The 16,433-nt window shown below is 38.3% G+C and overlaps 3 protein-coding genes across 5 annotated transcripts; 1 reads left to right on the top strand and 2 right to left on the bottom strand.

The window, feature by feature from the left end:
- Positions 1-1,707: 1,707 nt before the first annotated feature.
- Positions 1,708-2,509, top strand: LOC141613837 (cell wall / vacuolar inhibitor of fructosidase 1-like). Its single transcript, XM_074432580.1, has one exon. The coding sequence runs from the start codon at positions 1,780-1,782 to the stop codon at positions 2,320-2,322; it is 543 nt and encodes a 180-aa protein (XP_074288681.1). The 5' UTR covers positions 1,708-1,779; the 3' UTR covers positions 2,323-2,509.
- A 378-nt stretch (positions 2,510-2,887) lies between these two features.
- On the bottom strand, positions 2,888-7,847 carry LOC141613830 (nucleosome assembly protein 1;4-like). 2 transcript variants are annotated; one of them, XR_012529285.1, is made up of 12 exons: positions 7,632-7,847; positions 7,388-7,431; positions 7,055-7,150; positions 5,193-5,285; positions 4,973-5,060; positions 4,787-4,848; positions 4,515-4,699; positions 4,258-4,435; positions 4,130-4,173; positions 3,679-4,021; positions 3,303-3,486; positions 2,888-3,211 (listed from the first exon to the last, which is right to left on the bottom strand). XR_012529285.1 is itself a non-coding variant. In XM_074432575.1 (12 exons), the coding sequence occupies exons 1-12, from the start codon at positions 7,708-7,710 to the stop codon at positions 3,152-3,154; spliced, it is 1,164 nt and encodes a 387-aa protein (XP_074288676.1). In that variant the 5' UTR covers positions 7,711-7,847; the 3' UTR covers positions 2,888-3,151. The 2 variants fall into 2 exon arrangements, 1 of the variants encoding a protein (XP_074288676.1); XM_074432575.1 differs by having other exon boundaries at positions 3,303-3,323; positions 3,808-4,021.
- Positions 7,848-9,538: 1,691 nt separating this feature from the next.
- Positions 9,539-14,416, bottom strand: LOC141613816 (protein STABILIZED1-like). 2 transcript variants are annotated; one of them, XM_074432564.1, is made up of 3 exons: positions 14,325-14,416; positions 11,371-14,139; positions 9,539-10,199 (listed from the first exon to the last, which is right to left on the bottom strand). In XM_074432564.1, exon 2 carries the CDS (start codon positions 13,825-13,827, stop codon positions 11,371-11,373), a length of 2,457 nt encoding a protein of 818 aa, XP_074288665.1. In that variant the 5' UTR covers positions 13,828-14,139; positions 14,325-14,416; the 3' UTR covers positions 9,539-10,199. The 2 variants fall into 2 exon arrangements, with proteins under 2 accessions (XP_074288665.1, XP_074288662.1); XM_074432561.1 differs by having other exon boundaries at positions 11,371-14,327.
- Positions 14,417-16,433: the final 2,017 nt, after the last annotated feature.

Here is a 16,433-nt window from a genome sequence, read left to right on the forward strand (position 1 = left end):
AAACTTCAAACAAAAAATGACCATCTAAAATAAGAATTTGTGCAAGAAAAATTAATGTTAGGCTTTGCATTAGTTGAAATATTTAAGATTTAAAGCCTAATTATAGGCCTAACTTTAATCAAGAACTCTCTCAAAAAACCGTCTTCCGTGTAAACAAATCCAAAAACACGTATACATATATACGGAATATATTGCACTATTGGGAGAGTGACAATTTGTCGCCTTAACTTGCTCAATGGTGAAATTAGGCCCCTAAAGTATTAATTGTAGGAATCAAGCCCCGTAACTTTGATCAAAAGTGAAATTAAACCCCATTGTTTGAGTTTTCATGAATATTTTACCAAAATTTATATTATAATCCAATTAGTCAAATATAAAATTTAATTTTTTAACTTTACAATTTTTATACAATATATAATTGTAATAGCGAGTTTTTTTGATAATTTTACAATTGTTAGACAATTTATTATAAATGTAAGAATAGTTCATAAAATTCTATCTTACTTTTATTTGTTTATTATAGATGGATGTAGAATTATTATTTAGACGAATAATTAATTTTATATAAATTAATAAAGTTGAAATTAACAATTTTTATGTGTTATTAGTTGTATAATATAAATATAAAACGAATTTTGGTTGAGATTTAAGTGAAAAATAAAAATCGGGGTTGAATTTCACCTTTTGTTAAACTTAAGGGGCTTCATTGCTACAATTGATACTTAGGAGGCCTAATTTCACCATTGAGCAAAGTTAAGGGGGTAAATTACCACTCTCATGATTGCCGTAATTAATGGCCATTACAAATCCGGTATTATAAGATATTTTATCAGTTTTACGCTTACAACAGTTTTAAATAAGATTTTGTACCAAAAAGAAAACAACTTTATATTGAAATACAAAGTATATAAAACCACATATGTTCATTTGACAATAAATATAAGTAGATTATAAATAGCAGATTCATTAATTCATTAATGATTAGTGTTTTAGGAACATGAGTGTTTGTGTTAATATTGCTTATAGGCTAAAGCCCCACAACCCACACTAATTGCTTTTGTAAATCAAAAATTCGTGCTTTCTCAGTCTCCATTCATTTGTTTACTTTTTTTTTCTTGATGACTATTGTCTTTTTTGAATTCCAAAAGGGAATTAATTAAATTCCAATCAAATCGGCATCCGCGATACAAGAAATGTTCAGAAGGAACTCTTACTGCCAAGATCGTCTACCTAGAAACCAAGGGTGACAATTAGCTAACTCATGAGCAACTCTATTAACATATCTAGAAAAAAAAAAACGGAATCGAAAAACGAACATAAAGAGAAGATATCATAAACAAGGCAAGTCGCTTCGACCTCGTTTAATCAAAGACGAACATAACATGTTACATAAAAGTGATGACTAGTGTGTACAAATGCGCAGTAATCTTGCTTAAGACGGGTATTATCCATCTTAAGATTAAGTCGAGTCAAATACTACTACATGATGATAAGATAAAATTTTTGGTATTTTCCAGACAACCGTGATTTGATATGTACCGATAATGTCCGTCTTAAATGAGAATTTGTGACAAATGCGCCCACAGAACTAGTCTTGACTCATTTTCAAACATTGGGACCCCAATTACAAGAATCACACACATTCACGGCTACACTTAACACTTGTAACAATCCCTCTCTCTATAAAAGGCACTCCAATCTCTCTATATACAATGTTTCCATTACGCACAAAAACAAAAACAAAAACAAAAACAAAAAACTTGCAAAAACTCCCTAAACATGAATTTTCTTAAGCACCCTTTTACATGCCTTCTCCTGATCACCCTTACACTGTCCATAACACCCACCTATGCCGACCCGAAACCAACGACCAACGACCTCGTCCGAACAACGTGCAAACAGACAGCCGACCCGACTATCTGCGAGACTGCACTTCGTGCGGATCCACGTAGTTCAAAAGCCGACACCCAAGGCCTCATTCTGATCATGATTGATACTGTCAAAACTCGGTTCACAGACTCTCTTCGATATGTCGAGGGTATGGCGCAGAGGACCCATGATCCGGCTATGACCAAGGCATTGAAGGAATGTATTCATTTGTACCAGCTTGTGCTGAATACTAATGTTGCTTTAGCAGTTACTGCAGTGAATGAAGGGGATCCGAAATTTGGTGAGCAGGCTATGACAGATTCGGGTAATGAAGCTGAGGCGTGCCGGTCAGCGTTCCCGGAAGGTAAGGTGCCCGGTCCAATGACGGGTCGGACTAGTGAATTACATGGGGTTTCTAATGTGGCTGCCTCAATGATTAAGATTTTAGAATGATGTATTATTATTATTATTATTATTATTATTATTATTATTATTATTATAGTTTTAAATAGCATGTTCCTGAAAGCAGAGAAGCTGTTCTAACTTCTAAAAGCTTGAGTTCTGAAATTATAATCTGTATGAAACATAATCTCAATAACAAAAAAAAAAACAGAAATCTAAATATGTATACTTTTATTTATGAGCACTGTCGACGAATAATGAGAATGAGGGCCAAAATTCATCACCTATAAATAGCCGGAAATGATACGATAAAAAACAACCCGAGGTTGCTGAAAATGACTAATCAGGAAATTGCTCTCATATTTTTAAAATGAATACTCCGTATAAAAGAAATCTTGACGAAAAAGTCAAAGAGGAGTCAACCAGACTAGCCTATAGGCTATAACCAGTAAACCGAGACAAGCTGGCTAAAACAGAAATTACCTGATTAAATCCAAAGCGACCTAAATCAAGCCTCGTGAAGACAGCTACGACTCAAATTCAATCCAAAATCAGGCAGTGATGGAGCACAGACGAAATCAGAGAGTTATGCAATGGAGTTAACCATTGTAGCACGAAGTTTGAAACGAGTATGGATGGTACTATATAAACAAACCATGTATTTAAAACCTTCAGTTTTAAAGTTCACAAAAAGATAGGCGTATGACCCAGCACGACATCAACATGACAAAGCCTTCCGAAAAGAGGAAAAGAGAACCAAATGAATCAAGCAATGACAACACGAGGATTTTGAAACTATCAAAAATCTAGGGGAGCTCAAAGACGACCAACCATAGAACGCAAGCTTCCATGAGTTTTTTTTTCAGCCGGGACTAGAACCCTATTGTTGATTGCATTCAGGGGGACGCTCAGGTGGTCCAGTTTGACGCCTTCCACTCTTCTGCAGGACAAATGCGAAAGTTCCAAATTTATAGTTTCAAACATAAATGTCACTAACCTGATCATAATGATGACTTACACTACTAACTCACCTTAGGCCCAGTCCCAGCTATCTGCACAAGGAAAACAAGAAAGCAAGCCGGACAATTAATACAGGTATTTATGTGATTAAAAGAGAAAAAGTGAAATCAACAGCTTGCAATCAATGATAACTATAACTTGGTTATGAGTTTTGACACAATGCATCCAAGTGTGCGATGAGTAACAAATTAAAACCTCATGTATTGTATAAAATTTAAATTTAAGTGTGATGTAAAATAAGCACGAATTTTACCAAATTGATGTAAAACTGCTCGGATTTTGATGTTTTGAATAATAAAAACGCAGCGGACTAATTTGTGTTTTTGTTTTATTTTTGATGTACAAGTAACGAAAACAATAATCCTCATTATCCTCTAATGCTCCCGCATCAAAGTGTCCAAGTGTCACTCTCATGTCAAAGTGCCAAGCGTCAAAAACAGACTCACAGGGTAACATGAAAAGTCATCAGAGTAACAACGATCACAAAACGAGCATTCAAGGAATTCATCCAGATACCTTTGGCTTACGCTTGGGTGCCTCCTCTTCTTCCTCATCCTCCTCATCATCTTCTTCATCCTCGTCGTCCTCTTCATCTTCATCGTCATCGTCTTCATCATCATCTTCATCTTCATCACCGTCATCTTCTATATCCTCAAAATCGTCACCCTGAACAGCCTCCCCAGTAAACCATGATACAGCATGGGGAATAATTTTGTCCCTAATGGTCGAGCTGCATGAACAGAACACAACACGTTCCAACTTAGTAAATGGAGAAACCACCTAGATAGGCGAACTAATAAGGTGACTACGTAAGTATAGCCTAGTCCAATCGACTCACCCAATCTCATAGTCTCCCTCCATCAGATTCTGAAGCTCCTCGGCCTGTCAAGTCTCATATTAGCACTCCTAATAGCAGACAAAAACTAATCTACAAATCTATTGAGGAAGTTAAAGCAGCACACTTACTGCCTCGTCATCAATATCTTCTTCATCCTCGGGTACCTGCGGGGGATTGAAAAAGTTGAAGAAACTTTCACAATTTTCAGTCTTTGTGATAGGTTTTGAATTCTTGGACCCCTTTTTAGGTTTCTTCTTCAGGATCTTTTGAGTTAAACATTTTCCTGGAAGCCAATCAATCTCCGTCCTACAAAATCACAAAACACGTAAGCAACGGGCCTAGGAGCTGCAAATCCAGATCAAAATGATAAAAGCCAGCAGCTTACCCAATTGCCTTCTCCAAAATCGGTTCATCCTCATCAATCATATGATATGTCTTTGTAAGAACTGTGTTTTTAAAATAAGGATTTGACTCAAAGAAGAACTCAAGCTTAAATCCTTTTGGTTCGTCGATCCTAGTCCATTTGATATCTTTGAGATACTTCAGAGCTCCTTCATCACGCTCAGTAATCTGGAGCCCAAAACATTCATAGTCTTAAGTTATAATCCTCACATAAATGTGCAAAAAATAAATCTAGAAAGTTGAACGCAAGTTCACCTCATCCGAAAGAACTTCATTGGTCTTCAATGCAGTAAGCCAGAAGTTAGGTACACCTTTCTCTGTACAAGCATAGATAATCAGAGTTCCATTCAATTACCAAAACGATTAGTTGCTTCCACTTGACAAATCATTTTAAGGGGAAAAGTAAAAAGTGAGCCAGAAAATCGGCTGCTAGCCTACTACCTTCTGCCACATTTTCCTCTCCTTGGTCAGGTTTGGCTTCATTTACGACTCCTTCAACTTCAACCACGCCATTCACAATTTCATATCTCTGTAGATGAAGGTGACATGAAAACAATTAAGCTAGTACGACACATACAAAAGTCGACAATCCCTAAGCACTGCACTCTGGAACGTGGAAAATAAAAATATAAACTGATGGCAATCATCATATAGTCATCACCTTTGTATAAAGTGGTTCATAGAGCTTTTGATATTTGGCTTCAAGAGCAGCCCGCTCTTCAAAAAATTTGGACTCGAGCTCGTCGTGTTGTCCCTATATGAAAAGAAGAATCAGAAATTGTATATTAAAGATCTACATGCACAACAAACCATCACAAGAACTAGATGTCAACAGACCAAGTGACCATATGCTGAAAGTAAACAAATGCTTTATTGACGATCAAAGAAATGTAAGAAACTCTGACTACCACATCATCACTATTAACGATCCAACAATCATCTTAAGTATGTAACTAAAATGGAAGCACTCTAGTGCCAGTCCATATAATACAGTGATGGCATGGTTTGTGACTTCTGCTTGAAAATTGACCAAGATCACATGAAAAATAAGCCTACCATAACTCGAAGGCTCCACCCAGATAAAGCCATCTATACGACACAACTGCAGAAATGAAACTCTCATGTAGTGTAAACCTCACTTGCTCCAAATCAGGCACTCAACAGCAAGTGTTAGATGTGGCATGGTGTGGGAATGACAACTATTTTGTGCAAGTTTCAAAACAACGATGTCTCATAGTGTCGTTTTAGTTTAAATGTTAGAATATAGTAATAAATATTAAATAACATAGAGCCTACAGCCCCCTACAGCAAACGTAACTTTAAGTTCTGACTTCAGAACGGAGCAGACATAATGAAAGTAAACAAATCTGCCTCTCTAGTTTAATCAAAAACTAGGATTAATATGATCTATGAAGGGATTACACAGCTGTCTCTTGCAGATTCTAACTTCTCCACTTTCTGCTCGAATAATAGAACAGTGACAATAGAAATAACACTCGTAAATCGTAATTGCCACTAGAGGACACGTCAACATTCCTCTAAAGGAAACAACTGTGGAGCATTGACAAAGATAAGTGAGGAAGAGAAGGCATGTCTGTCTCAGCAATGCATAGCTGACAAGAGTGTTGAAGAACACCAAGTATAACCTGTGTTACCCCAACTCTCCGACACGGGTGTCGTGTCCGACACGTGTCGAGTGTCGGATACGTCTATTTTGTGCGATTTTTTTAATTTTTTGGTCTAAAATAAAGTGTCGAAGTGTCGTGTCGGTGTCGACACGATAGGTGTCGGACACGCGACACGGCAGGTAAGTGAAGTGTCGAAGTAACATAGAGTATAACCATAACTCATGTGAGATCAGTTTATAAATCAGCTGGCCAGTTCTACCTAAAGGCCCTTACAAGGTGATAACTACGGTGTACTACAAAATCATGGGTGGATATAATATTTTATAATACCACTTCAATACGAGATAATCCTAGTGGAGTCAAAAACTTGCTATTTTGAGAATTTGAGTTGGAAACACACTATGGGGAAACAACATTTCAAAAACTGTTTGCTTCTGAAGTAAGAGTCCATCAATGTGATTCCCCATTCATTTTACTGCCAGGGCGGAAATCGGCTCCTATGTTTATCTCGGATTTACACTTCATTTCTTTTTCCTATTACAGTTGATCATCTCAATCTTTTCATATAAAAACATAACAGAATTTTATGAGCGAATACACCATGGCATTCAAGCCACAAGCAGCAAATTCCTACAAGCACGGCCCGAGTATTTAAGTTCCTGACAGTTTCTAACAAATGAGTAAGTAATAACTGGGGAACCCGACCTAATACCTTACTAAATACAGAATATAATCAATCATCTTCGAAAAAACCCAACCTCTGGAATACAATAATCGTAACACCAAACACAAAACATTTCATAACATGTCCCATTTCTGATCATTAACTTGTGCTCGGAATGCACCCATTCGAAAAACCGATAAAATATAAACTAAAATTGGAAAAAAGGTAAACCTGAATTTGCTGAAGTGCCTCCACACGCTTCCTCACATTCGGCGTCAACGATTCGAGTACATCCGAGTGTTCTCCTGCTAGATGCTGCAACTTATTCTATAAAAACAAAATAAAAAAAAATAAAAAAAATCAATATAATAAATTTCACAACATTAGCTTTAGGGCCTAGTGACTCAATAAATTGCGGGAAAAGGGGGGGTCGGGTGTACTCAGTCCTAATCATATGTTTAGCTTTTATTAAAATATACTCGTCACAAACAATAAAAAAAAGTAAACAAATGAATGAGACGGAGAAGATAACATAAACACGGAAAAATAAATAGAAATGCTAACCTTAAGTGCGTTTACTAATCCAGCCCTATCTTCTGCACTCAAAGCTGCATATAAAGAAGTTCAAAATAAAATTAAAACATCAATAATTCTTGTTTAAGATCGTCTCAACTTAAGACGACCCTCACACCCGATTAAAATAGAGTTAGAAATAAAAGAAGACCGTCTTTAGCAAAATCAACTAAAATTAGAAAGGGTAAGAAAGGTAAAGAGGGAAAGGGAATAGAGGGGTAAAATGGTAAAATACCGGCGGCGGCGGCGGGGAGATTGACGGCGAGATCAGACATGTCTAATTGATCTTTTTTGTTGCTGTTGTTGTCGCTCATTGTGTTGGTTTTTTATAAGGATGATGATGATGATGATGTTGAGAGAAATAGGTGTGTGTGTTTTGTGTATCGGCGGTTTGGTTGTTTATTTTTGTGTTTGTTTTAACCTAATAAACTCGTATGCGCCTACTTGCCTCATAGAGTGTGTGAGTAATTGAGAGTATATAATGCACACGGTCACGGGTGGGTCCTTCTGAATACTGATGGGGCTTCTAAAGGTTATCCGGGTCCAGCTGGGGGCGGAGATATCTTTCGCGACGAAACTGGGAATTTTATTACTGCTTATTTCTTCTCGTGTGGATCTTGCACCTCCATGAAAGCGGAGCTTCTAGCTCTCCTAGCGGGTTTAAAAAGAGCAAAATCTCTCAACATACCAAAGCTTATTATTCACATGGATAACTCTCCTTGCGTCAATCTCATAAACGAAGATCAACTAGTGAGTAATAATCTGAAATTTCTTGTTAAACAGTGCAAGGAGTTGATACGGGATACTCAATGGAGAGTCAAGCTAGAACACACGTACCGAGAAGCCAACAAAGCAGCTGATTTCATGGCTAATAAGGGCGTTACGTCGAGTACTTTAATTACGCATTTAGACCTTCCTTTTAATGAGTTTCGTCTTATCCTTAGGGAGGACATTTTTGGGGTCACCACCCCTCGTGTAATAGTTAGTAATTAATTTCGGGGCTTTGCCTCTCTCTCGCACCAAAAAAAAAAAATAATGCACACGGTCACACAGAAACATCCCCTCTTTCTAGACCTGGTAAACAGGTCAGGCGGGTCTGATTTGTGTCGGATCATTTCGAATTTGTCACATTTTCGGGCTAGTTTGGGTCGGGGTTGTAGGTTTGTTTCGGGTTTGTTGGTCTATTCTGTTTTGTGTCAAGCAGATCAGGTTATTTCGGGTCAAGTTTTTTCCGGGTCAATGATTATAAGAGAGAAAAAAGTTGTCCAAGTTTTTTTGGGCGAATTAGAGTTATGTTTTTTCGGGTGATTTTCGGGTTGGGTGGTTTCGGATCGGGTATTTTTGGACTGGGTCAGGTCAATTCGGGTTTCGGGTCACATTCAGGTGCTGTAGTTCGGGTCAATTTCGGGGCTCGGGTCAGCCTTTTCGAGTCAGGTCAATCGGGTCGGGTTGATTTTAATAAGTCTACGCCTTTCCCTTATCTTTTTTAATCGGAGAATTCACGTGTTAGTGTTATCCATAGTCTGTGATCACGAGTTTGGAAAATGGTTTTCTTATTCCAAACTCATAATCTTGTAAAATGGTCTAAATGAAAGAATAAAATGTCATGATTTAACCTGATCAAAGTGTGGTTAAACTTGGGTGAAACTCGCAAGGGTTACATGTTCAAGCCTCACCAAAAACAATCTTGGGATAAAATGGCTTGGGCTACGCTGCGGATTCCCTCGTTATTCGGGGAAAAAAAGTAGTGATTTAAACTCGTAAACAAACGTTATGGAGTTATGGTCAGGAGAAGAATTATACATTGCACATTTGCACTGCATGCAATTGCAATTGTAGTTACATAAGAGTTTTGAGGCAAGATTGATCGAATGTAGTCATGTAGAGGACACTCAAATTCGAATAGTATGACGTTCTATTTTCGAGTAACGAGTAGATTTAAAGCTAAAATGATATTGTAAGTCTCTGAGTGAATCTTTTTTTTTTCGATGATGTTTGGAACTCCTATATTCTGTGTGAATATTATCGGAGTAATAGGACATCAGAGAAAGTGCACGTGAGGCGGAATGTTGAAACCGCTAACCTAGAGGCACTTGCAATGGGGTTTGTGATGGCGAAGGAACAAGTCGTCTAAAGAATGAATTGTGTCGTCTTGGAATCGGATTCATGTACCATCATTTGAGTGTCGAAGAATGCAACAATGTGTATTTTCCAACAACTAACACTACTGCACCAGTTTCCGTCATCCAAAGTAAGGTGAACCCATTTCTAACGTCATCCTAATCTTTTGGTGATCATGTTTCAAAGTCTGAAACTGAAAGCAACCAAAGAATCAAAAATGAGAGATTCACCCTTTGCTTCACCTCTCCTCTAAGAACCAAATTTAACTTACCGTCTTTCGTCTTTGGTATCAATAAAGGCAACATGAGTACATGACGTTGCCCATACTTAATCACCACAGTAACCTGCCATACTGCCACGGGTTAAGACGAGTAAGGGTCACAGCCTAATTGAGCCAGTTCCTTGCCTTGTCTACTTTACTGTCCTGCCAAAAGAGCCTGCACACAGCTGCAAAAACATGGGGGGACATAACAGTGGGTCTTGGACGCATTTTGTATTGTGGCTCTTCCTTCCGTTGAGGGCGCAAGACCATTTCGATGTGAACCGCCCATAAGATGCTGCTGTTAGGACATTTTTGGAGTGCCTTGACCATTAAATTACCAGCTGCCTTTGTCTAACCATGCCTAAGTTCAGCTCCAGTATCAGCAAGCCATAATTCAGGATTTTGGGGACTTTTTTCGACCTGAAGTGAGATCGGGACAAAAGAAAAGCAAAGCAGATAAAAAACGGTAAGTTGGAGGGAGTAATGTCACTAGAGATTATAGTTACTCTTGATCAAGTCCCCAGCCATCAAATGCAAAACTAAAACTTCAAGAATCTATCACTATTACCGTTAGTAAAACAAAATATGAAACCATCTATAGTAGGCGGGTAGCATTTTACCGCAAGAGAACATCTGTCGAGACTCAGGAGTCGTGACCACCTTGACAAAAACTCCAAATAATTTATTAGACTTTAGACAAAATCGAGTTATTTGACAGCATTGTTCAACAATCATTCAATCAGACTAAAGCCTTCACATCTCCATTTTCAAATAACTTTTTTGAAGTAATTTGACCAAAATCATCCTTGGAAAGTTAAGAAAAGAGTAGGCCAACTCAAGTATGAAAAGAATGGGGAGAATAAGACGCCGGACAGACCAACTGACCATATGCTGAAAAGAAACATTGTTTTATGACGATCAAAAAAATATAAAGATGGAACATCAAACAAAAACTAGTAAAAATTCAATGGTTTAACCTATAAAAATGAAAGCATTCTTACTGCCAGTTACTATAAGAACAATGATGACATGGTAGTGCTAAAAAAATATGCCCAACTTCTCATGAAATATAAGCCTACCAACTCAAAAGGCTGCAGCAGTAAACAAGAGCAGAAGTATCTACAAAAAAAAACGGTAAAACAATTTGTATCAACACCAGTAAAACAATAAAACACTCATGTCGAGTAAAGTATTCGCTGCTCTGACTCGGGCACTCAGCAGCAAATCTTAAATATCCTATAGACTCCAGACAGACGATCTCTTTCCCTGTGAAGTAAAGAAATAAATCCTAGATCACATACCATCTACATATCCCAACAGTAAACATAACCCTGTGTTCTGACTACAAACGGAGCAAACATTGTGAAAGAGTTCCATTTTATTATACACATACATCAGTTCTCAAAAACTTGAAAGACTTGATCAATGAAAAAATTTCATAGCTAAAATTATTTGCGGCTATACACTTATCCACTTTCTGCCCAAATTATAGACCAGCCAAAACAATCAAATAAATAATAAACCAAAACCATAAGAGATGCAAAACCGCAGGACATGAAATGAAAAACTGTAGCAAATAAGAAAACATGACCTAGTGAGTATTATTCCCAGCCGTGTTTTCTTCCTTTCCGATAACCATCACGACCTTCTTCAAAATTGCTTCAGTTTGCAGATGAGCATTCTCCACCGCTTTTGAAACCGCTTGCCACTTCTCGCCATGCTTTGGCTCAGCAACAACACAACGTCTCAACACGTCTTTTTGGTTGTCCTCAGTACCATGTTGAAGTTCAAATTTGTAGTACAAAGCCCAGAAATCCCCGGTATCAGGAGCAAGGGTCACGGCCGTATTGAGCTTTTTCCTTGCCTCCTCTACTTTCCCGTGCTGCCAATGGAGTCTGCCAACAGCTGCAAAAACATATGGATCTTGGTCACAATTTTTGATTGCATCATTGCTCTTCCTTATACGTTGATGGCCAGGTACCATTTCGATGTGAGCCGCCCATAAGATTCCGCTGCTAGGACATTCTTGGAGTGCCTTGGCCATTAAATTATCAGCTGCCATGGTCTGACCATGCCTAAGTTCAGCTCTAATAGCAGCAAGCCATAATTCGGGATTTTGGGGATTCTTTATTCGACCCGAAGTGAGAACTGCTCGAGCTCTATTTAGCCCAGTAATCTTCTCTTCAAGGTTTGCAAGAGAGAGCCAGAGAGTGATGCAACGAGGACACTTTTTAAGACCAGATTCATAAGCTTCTTTGGCCTTTGCTTGTTGACCAAGTCTCTCATGGAGCTGTCCGAGCATCAACCATAGCTTGAAGAATTTTGGGAAACGGTGGAGACCCTCATCAAGCAGCCTCCTCTCTTCGGAAGTGTTACCAAGTTCTCTCTCGACAATGACAGACTTCATCCAGACCCTTTCAGTTCCTCCTCTTTCTCGAGCATTAGCAAGTAGCATCCTTGCTCTTTCAGGCTCATGGTTTTCAAATTCAAGCTTAAAAGCAGCAAGCCAAATCTCTTCAGAAGGAATAGCATCATAAGCTTCTTTAAGAATGGCCCGAGCAGATGGCACGTCACCAGCAAGCCACTTTTCTTTCGCACCCATAAGCCATAGAACTTCGACCTGGGGCAGATATGTAACTGCTCTTCGAAATAAGGCATCAAAAGACTCCATAGTTCCATGACTTTTCTCAAGTTGCACCGCTTCAAACCATATACTCTCGTCTGTTAGGAAGACAGAAAGAGCATGAGCATAAATAGCCCTTGCAGTTTCGACCGATCCTCTCTTCATGCACTCTTCGGCATCAGCAACCCAGGTAATCTTCCTATCCTCCTCCTCCACCCCAATACCAACCGTGTACTTAATGATAGCTTGACATGTGACAACAGACCCAGCAAGCTCCGAAGCTTCTGCTTCTCTCATCCAGACTTCCCTATCTATAACAACGCCTTCTCCTTCCAAGGATTGAATAGCATTGGCTATGAGCTTCTCCACCATTACAGTGTTCCCATTAGCTTCTTCCAGTTTCGCAGCAGTAATCCAAATAGCAGGTTCCTTAGGGAGCTTCGTCCTAGCCCTGTGAAGCACTCTCTTGGCCATATCATATGTTTCTAGCCTTGCAAGGGCAAGCCACAACTCCACGTGCAGGGGACAGCATTCAACTGCCCTTTGAAGTAACAATCTGGCATCCTCTTCATTCGCAAGCTCGACAACAGCCTTCCATAGCCTAACCGACTCAGGATTATGTTCAAGTCCCTTCCTAATAACTTTGCTCTTATTTACATCATCACGCTCTAGGTTAGCAGCCTCCAGCCACAGTTTTACAGAACTAGGGATGGCTTTTACTCCCCTAAATATAACAGCTTTTGCTTCGTCAGGATTAGCCAAACGGCAGGCCTCCACCCATATATCCTCACTCTTGGGACACTCCTCACAGCCTCTCTGGATTAATGAGCGGGCAACATTAAGCTTACCCGCAACCTCTTCCAGTCTGGCAGCAGCAATCCAACCAGGCCCATGGCGAGGATTTGTTTGTCTAACAGACTTTAGCAACAATCTAGCCTTGTTAATATCTGAAATCTCGGCATCACACGTGATCTTCATACTGTTAAGATCAGTTAAATAACCTGTGGGATCAACAACAGTCTGCCCAGATACCGAATCTGAAGACCTATCAAGCTTCAATCTCAAAACCGTACCCCTAACCTTACCAAGGGTAGTCAACTCAGTAACAGGGATTTGTGACCAAGGAGTTTCAGTCCCTCCAAGCCCCCTACTCTTCGGATCAAGAGCCGACACAAGCTCTTTTTCCTGCACCGCTTTTTGCAAAATGTTATCAGGCACAGGCACTAAACTTTCAAACCTCCTCTTCTTATTCTTAAATGAATAATCCCCAATCGCTGGAATACTATCCCACTTATCATAGGACATCGTATGCAACTCCCTCTTCAAATCAGCAAACTGCTCCGTAATCTTTGGAGTCGACTTCCTATGATTCTCAATCTCCTCCTTCACGCGAGCCTCCTTCGAACCCTTCCTCCGCAAAGCCATCTGATCATCAACCCACTCATACACCGCTTCTGCCTCCTTATCTTCCTCATCATACTTAGCCGAAACTAACAACCCAACATCATTCCCCTCAAACTCATCAAATTTTTGGTTCTCATCATACCCTTTCTCCTCCCCTCCATCTCCACCAATTATAGTAGCAGAGCGGTCCGGCAAGTCCAAAGTCGACCTCGCTGGACCGATATCCGACCGAGTCGTAAACCCTGTGGCACCACGGCCCAAACCAGCCACATAATTAGCCGGCGGTTTCGAATTCAAGAACTTTAACCTAGTATTCTTAGGTTGTACAGGAGGCTGCATACCACCACCACAAATCGAATTAGGGTTTATGTTCAATGCTAGGGTTTTCCGATCGAAAGTTGTAATATAAACCATATTTTCCACAGAAAAAAAAATTGCTAAAAAAACTCAAATTGAATATAAAAAACTAGGGTTTGATATCAAATTGGTAAGGTGAAAGTAGATTGTGGAGAAAATACCTGAATGAATGATTGATACGATTGGAGATAGAAATTCCCCCAAATTGTTGTAGCAGATTGATTAAAGTTTTATCTGATTATGCAATTGTTATATCGCTTACGAGAGTTTATATATAAACTTTTAAATACGGGTTTGTAAAACGGGTTTAGGAAAGAGATTATTTTTTGACGGAAACATGAATCTTTATAAATTATGGAAACTCTAACAGATTTAGGAAATTTTTGAGAGACCTGTTTCTTAAAGAAATTTGAAAAAAACAATTAAACGCCGAAGTTATTCATAAGGTGTAGTGGTTTACGGAGTAAACCTTCCTTCCGTCTCGATCATTTGTTATCCTTTTATTTTGGCATAAAAAGACCAAGAAAAAAAGAGATGGTAAATTACTAAATGGTATGTGGATCAAATTGAGTGTGAATGACTAAATTGTTCATCAAATCCATTCATAAAATAGTAAGGATAACAATTAACCGAGACACATTAAAATGGAAAAAGGACACAAATAACCGGGATAGAGGGTGTATATGTTAATCTGAAACGGGAATGGTTAAAATAGAGATGTAGATCCTGGGTTCCATTAACCTTATGTTCAATTTTTTTGTTTTTTTGCATAAACTTATTTGTCTTCTCCAAATTTTTTAATTTGTTTGATTTTTTAAAAACTTCCTTAATTTAAATTTATCTAAAGAAAAGTAGTGGCATCAATATACTTGGGTTTGCATTTTATTGTCACCTTAAATTATCATAGAGCGTTTTATCGTATTTATTTTTCTTAGTTTTTTTTTTTTTTAGTATATGAACTTTTAAAAAAGTGCCTAATATGAGGAATGGGTACGGCATGAAGAATGAATCTATTGAAAGAAAAAAAAAATCAAAAAATTAACAATTTTATATAGGATCAAGTTGAGCTCGAGGCTCGAGCTCAAGTTCAAGCTCGAAATCTTTTTTTTTTTTGGTGTAAAAGAATGGATATATGACGTTGATAAGGTTCGAACCCCACACCATGAGTACTATCGTTCATATAACTTTACCAATTAACCCAGTTGACATCGGCTTGTCTCACCAGCATTAATGAGAATAATTTTACAAACTTACTTTGATAAATTAATATTTTTTCTATAAGGTCAATCTAAATTAATGTGAAATGTAACTAGTCAATTAGACATCAGCATTTTATACAGTTCTACTATCCATCAGTTTCTTGTGAGTTGTGACCATAAACTGTGGAGTATACAATACTGATTTTGCATAGGAAAAGGCTAGTAAAATCAGAGATCAACAATTTTTACAGGTTTCGCTTATTGTTACTATCTAGCCGTCGCTTAACAGCCCCTGCTTGCCAGCAATTGTTGCTTGGGATGTAGCCTTAGCCTCAGGGGTATGAAGATTTCGCAAGATCCAATATCGAATCCTGCATTATTTCAAGCAACAAGTCTTGGCTCCGAGTTATAGTTGCAACATCATATTTCGTTAAAAGTGGGTGAAGTATTTAACGTTTACCATTTTTATTTACTCTGACTCGCTCCGTTAAGATCTTTAATACCATAATCCTCTAGTTTGTCCTGCACATTGGCAAACTCAGCTGAGGTATCGGGACAAAAAAAAAAAAAAAAAAAAAAAGCAAAGCAGATAAAAAACGATAAGTTGGAGGGAGTAATGTCACTTGAGATTATATCTATCTACTCTTGATCCAGTCGCCAATCACAGTTACTGTTAGTTAAAAAGAAAATGAAACCATCTACAATAGTCGGGTAGCATTTCAACGCAAAAGAAGCTATCAGAGAACGAAGTCAATTTAAATCTACAAGCACCAAACTAAAATAAACAACAGAATGACAGATTCAGCAGTCCAGTACTACAGGTTCGAAAACTGATCTCAGAATAATTTATTAGACTACAGACGAAATCGAGTATATGTATATGACAACATTGTTCGTTAATCATTCAATCAGAATATCAGATTAAAGCCAAGAAAGATGTTAATTGAACTATGTAAAGAATGGGGGAGAACAAGATGCTCGAGTGCTCGACAGACAAACTGATCATATACTGAAAAAACTCTCGGATTAATTTACATGTACAGTCAATTGTTCCCAGCCGCATTTTCTTCC

The sequence above is a fragment of the Silene latifolia genome, chromosome 1 (genome assembly GCF_048544455.1).
Source record: "Silene latifolia isolate original U9 population chromosome 1, ASM4854445v1, whole genome shotgun sequence".
In the NCBI taxonomy this organism is placed as follows: Eukaryota; Viridiplantae; Streptophyta; class Magnoliopsida; order Caryophyllales; family Caryophyllaceae; genus Silene; species Silene latifolia.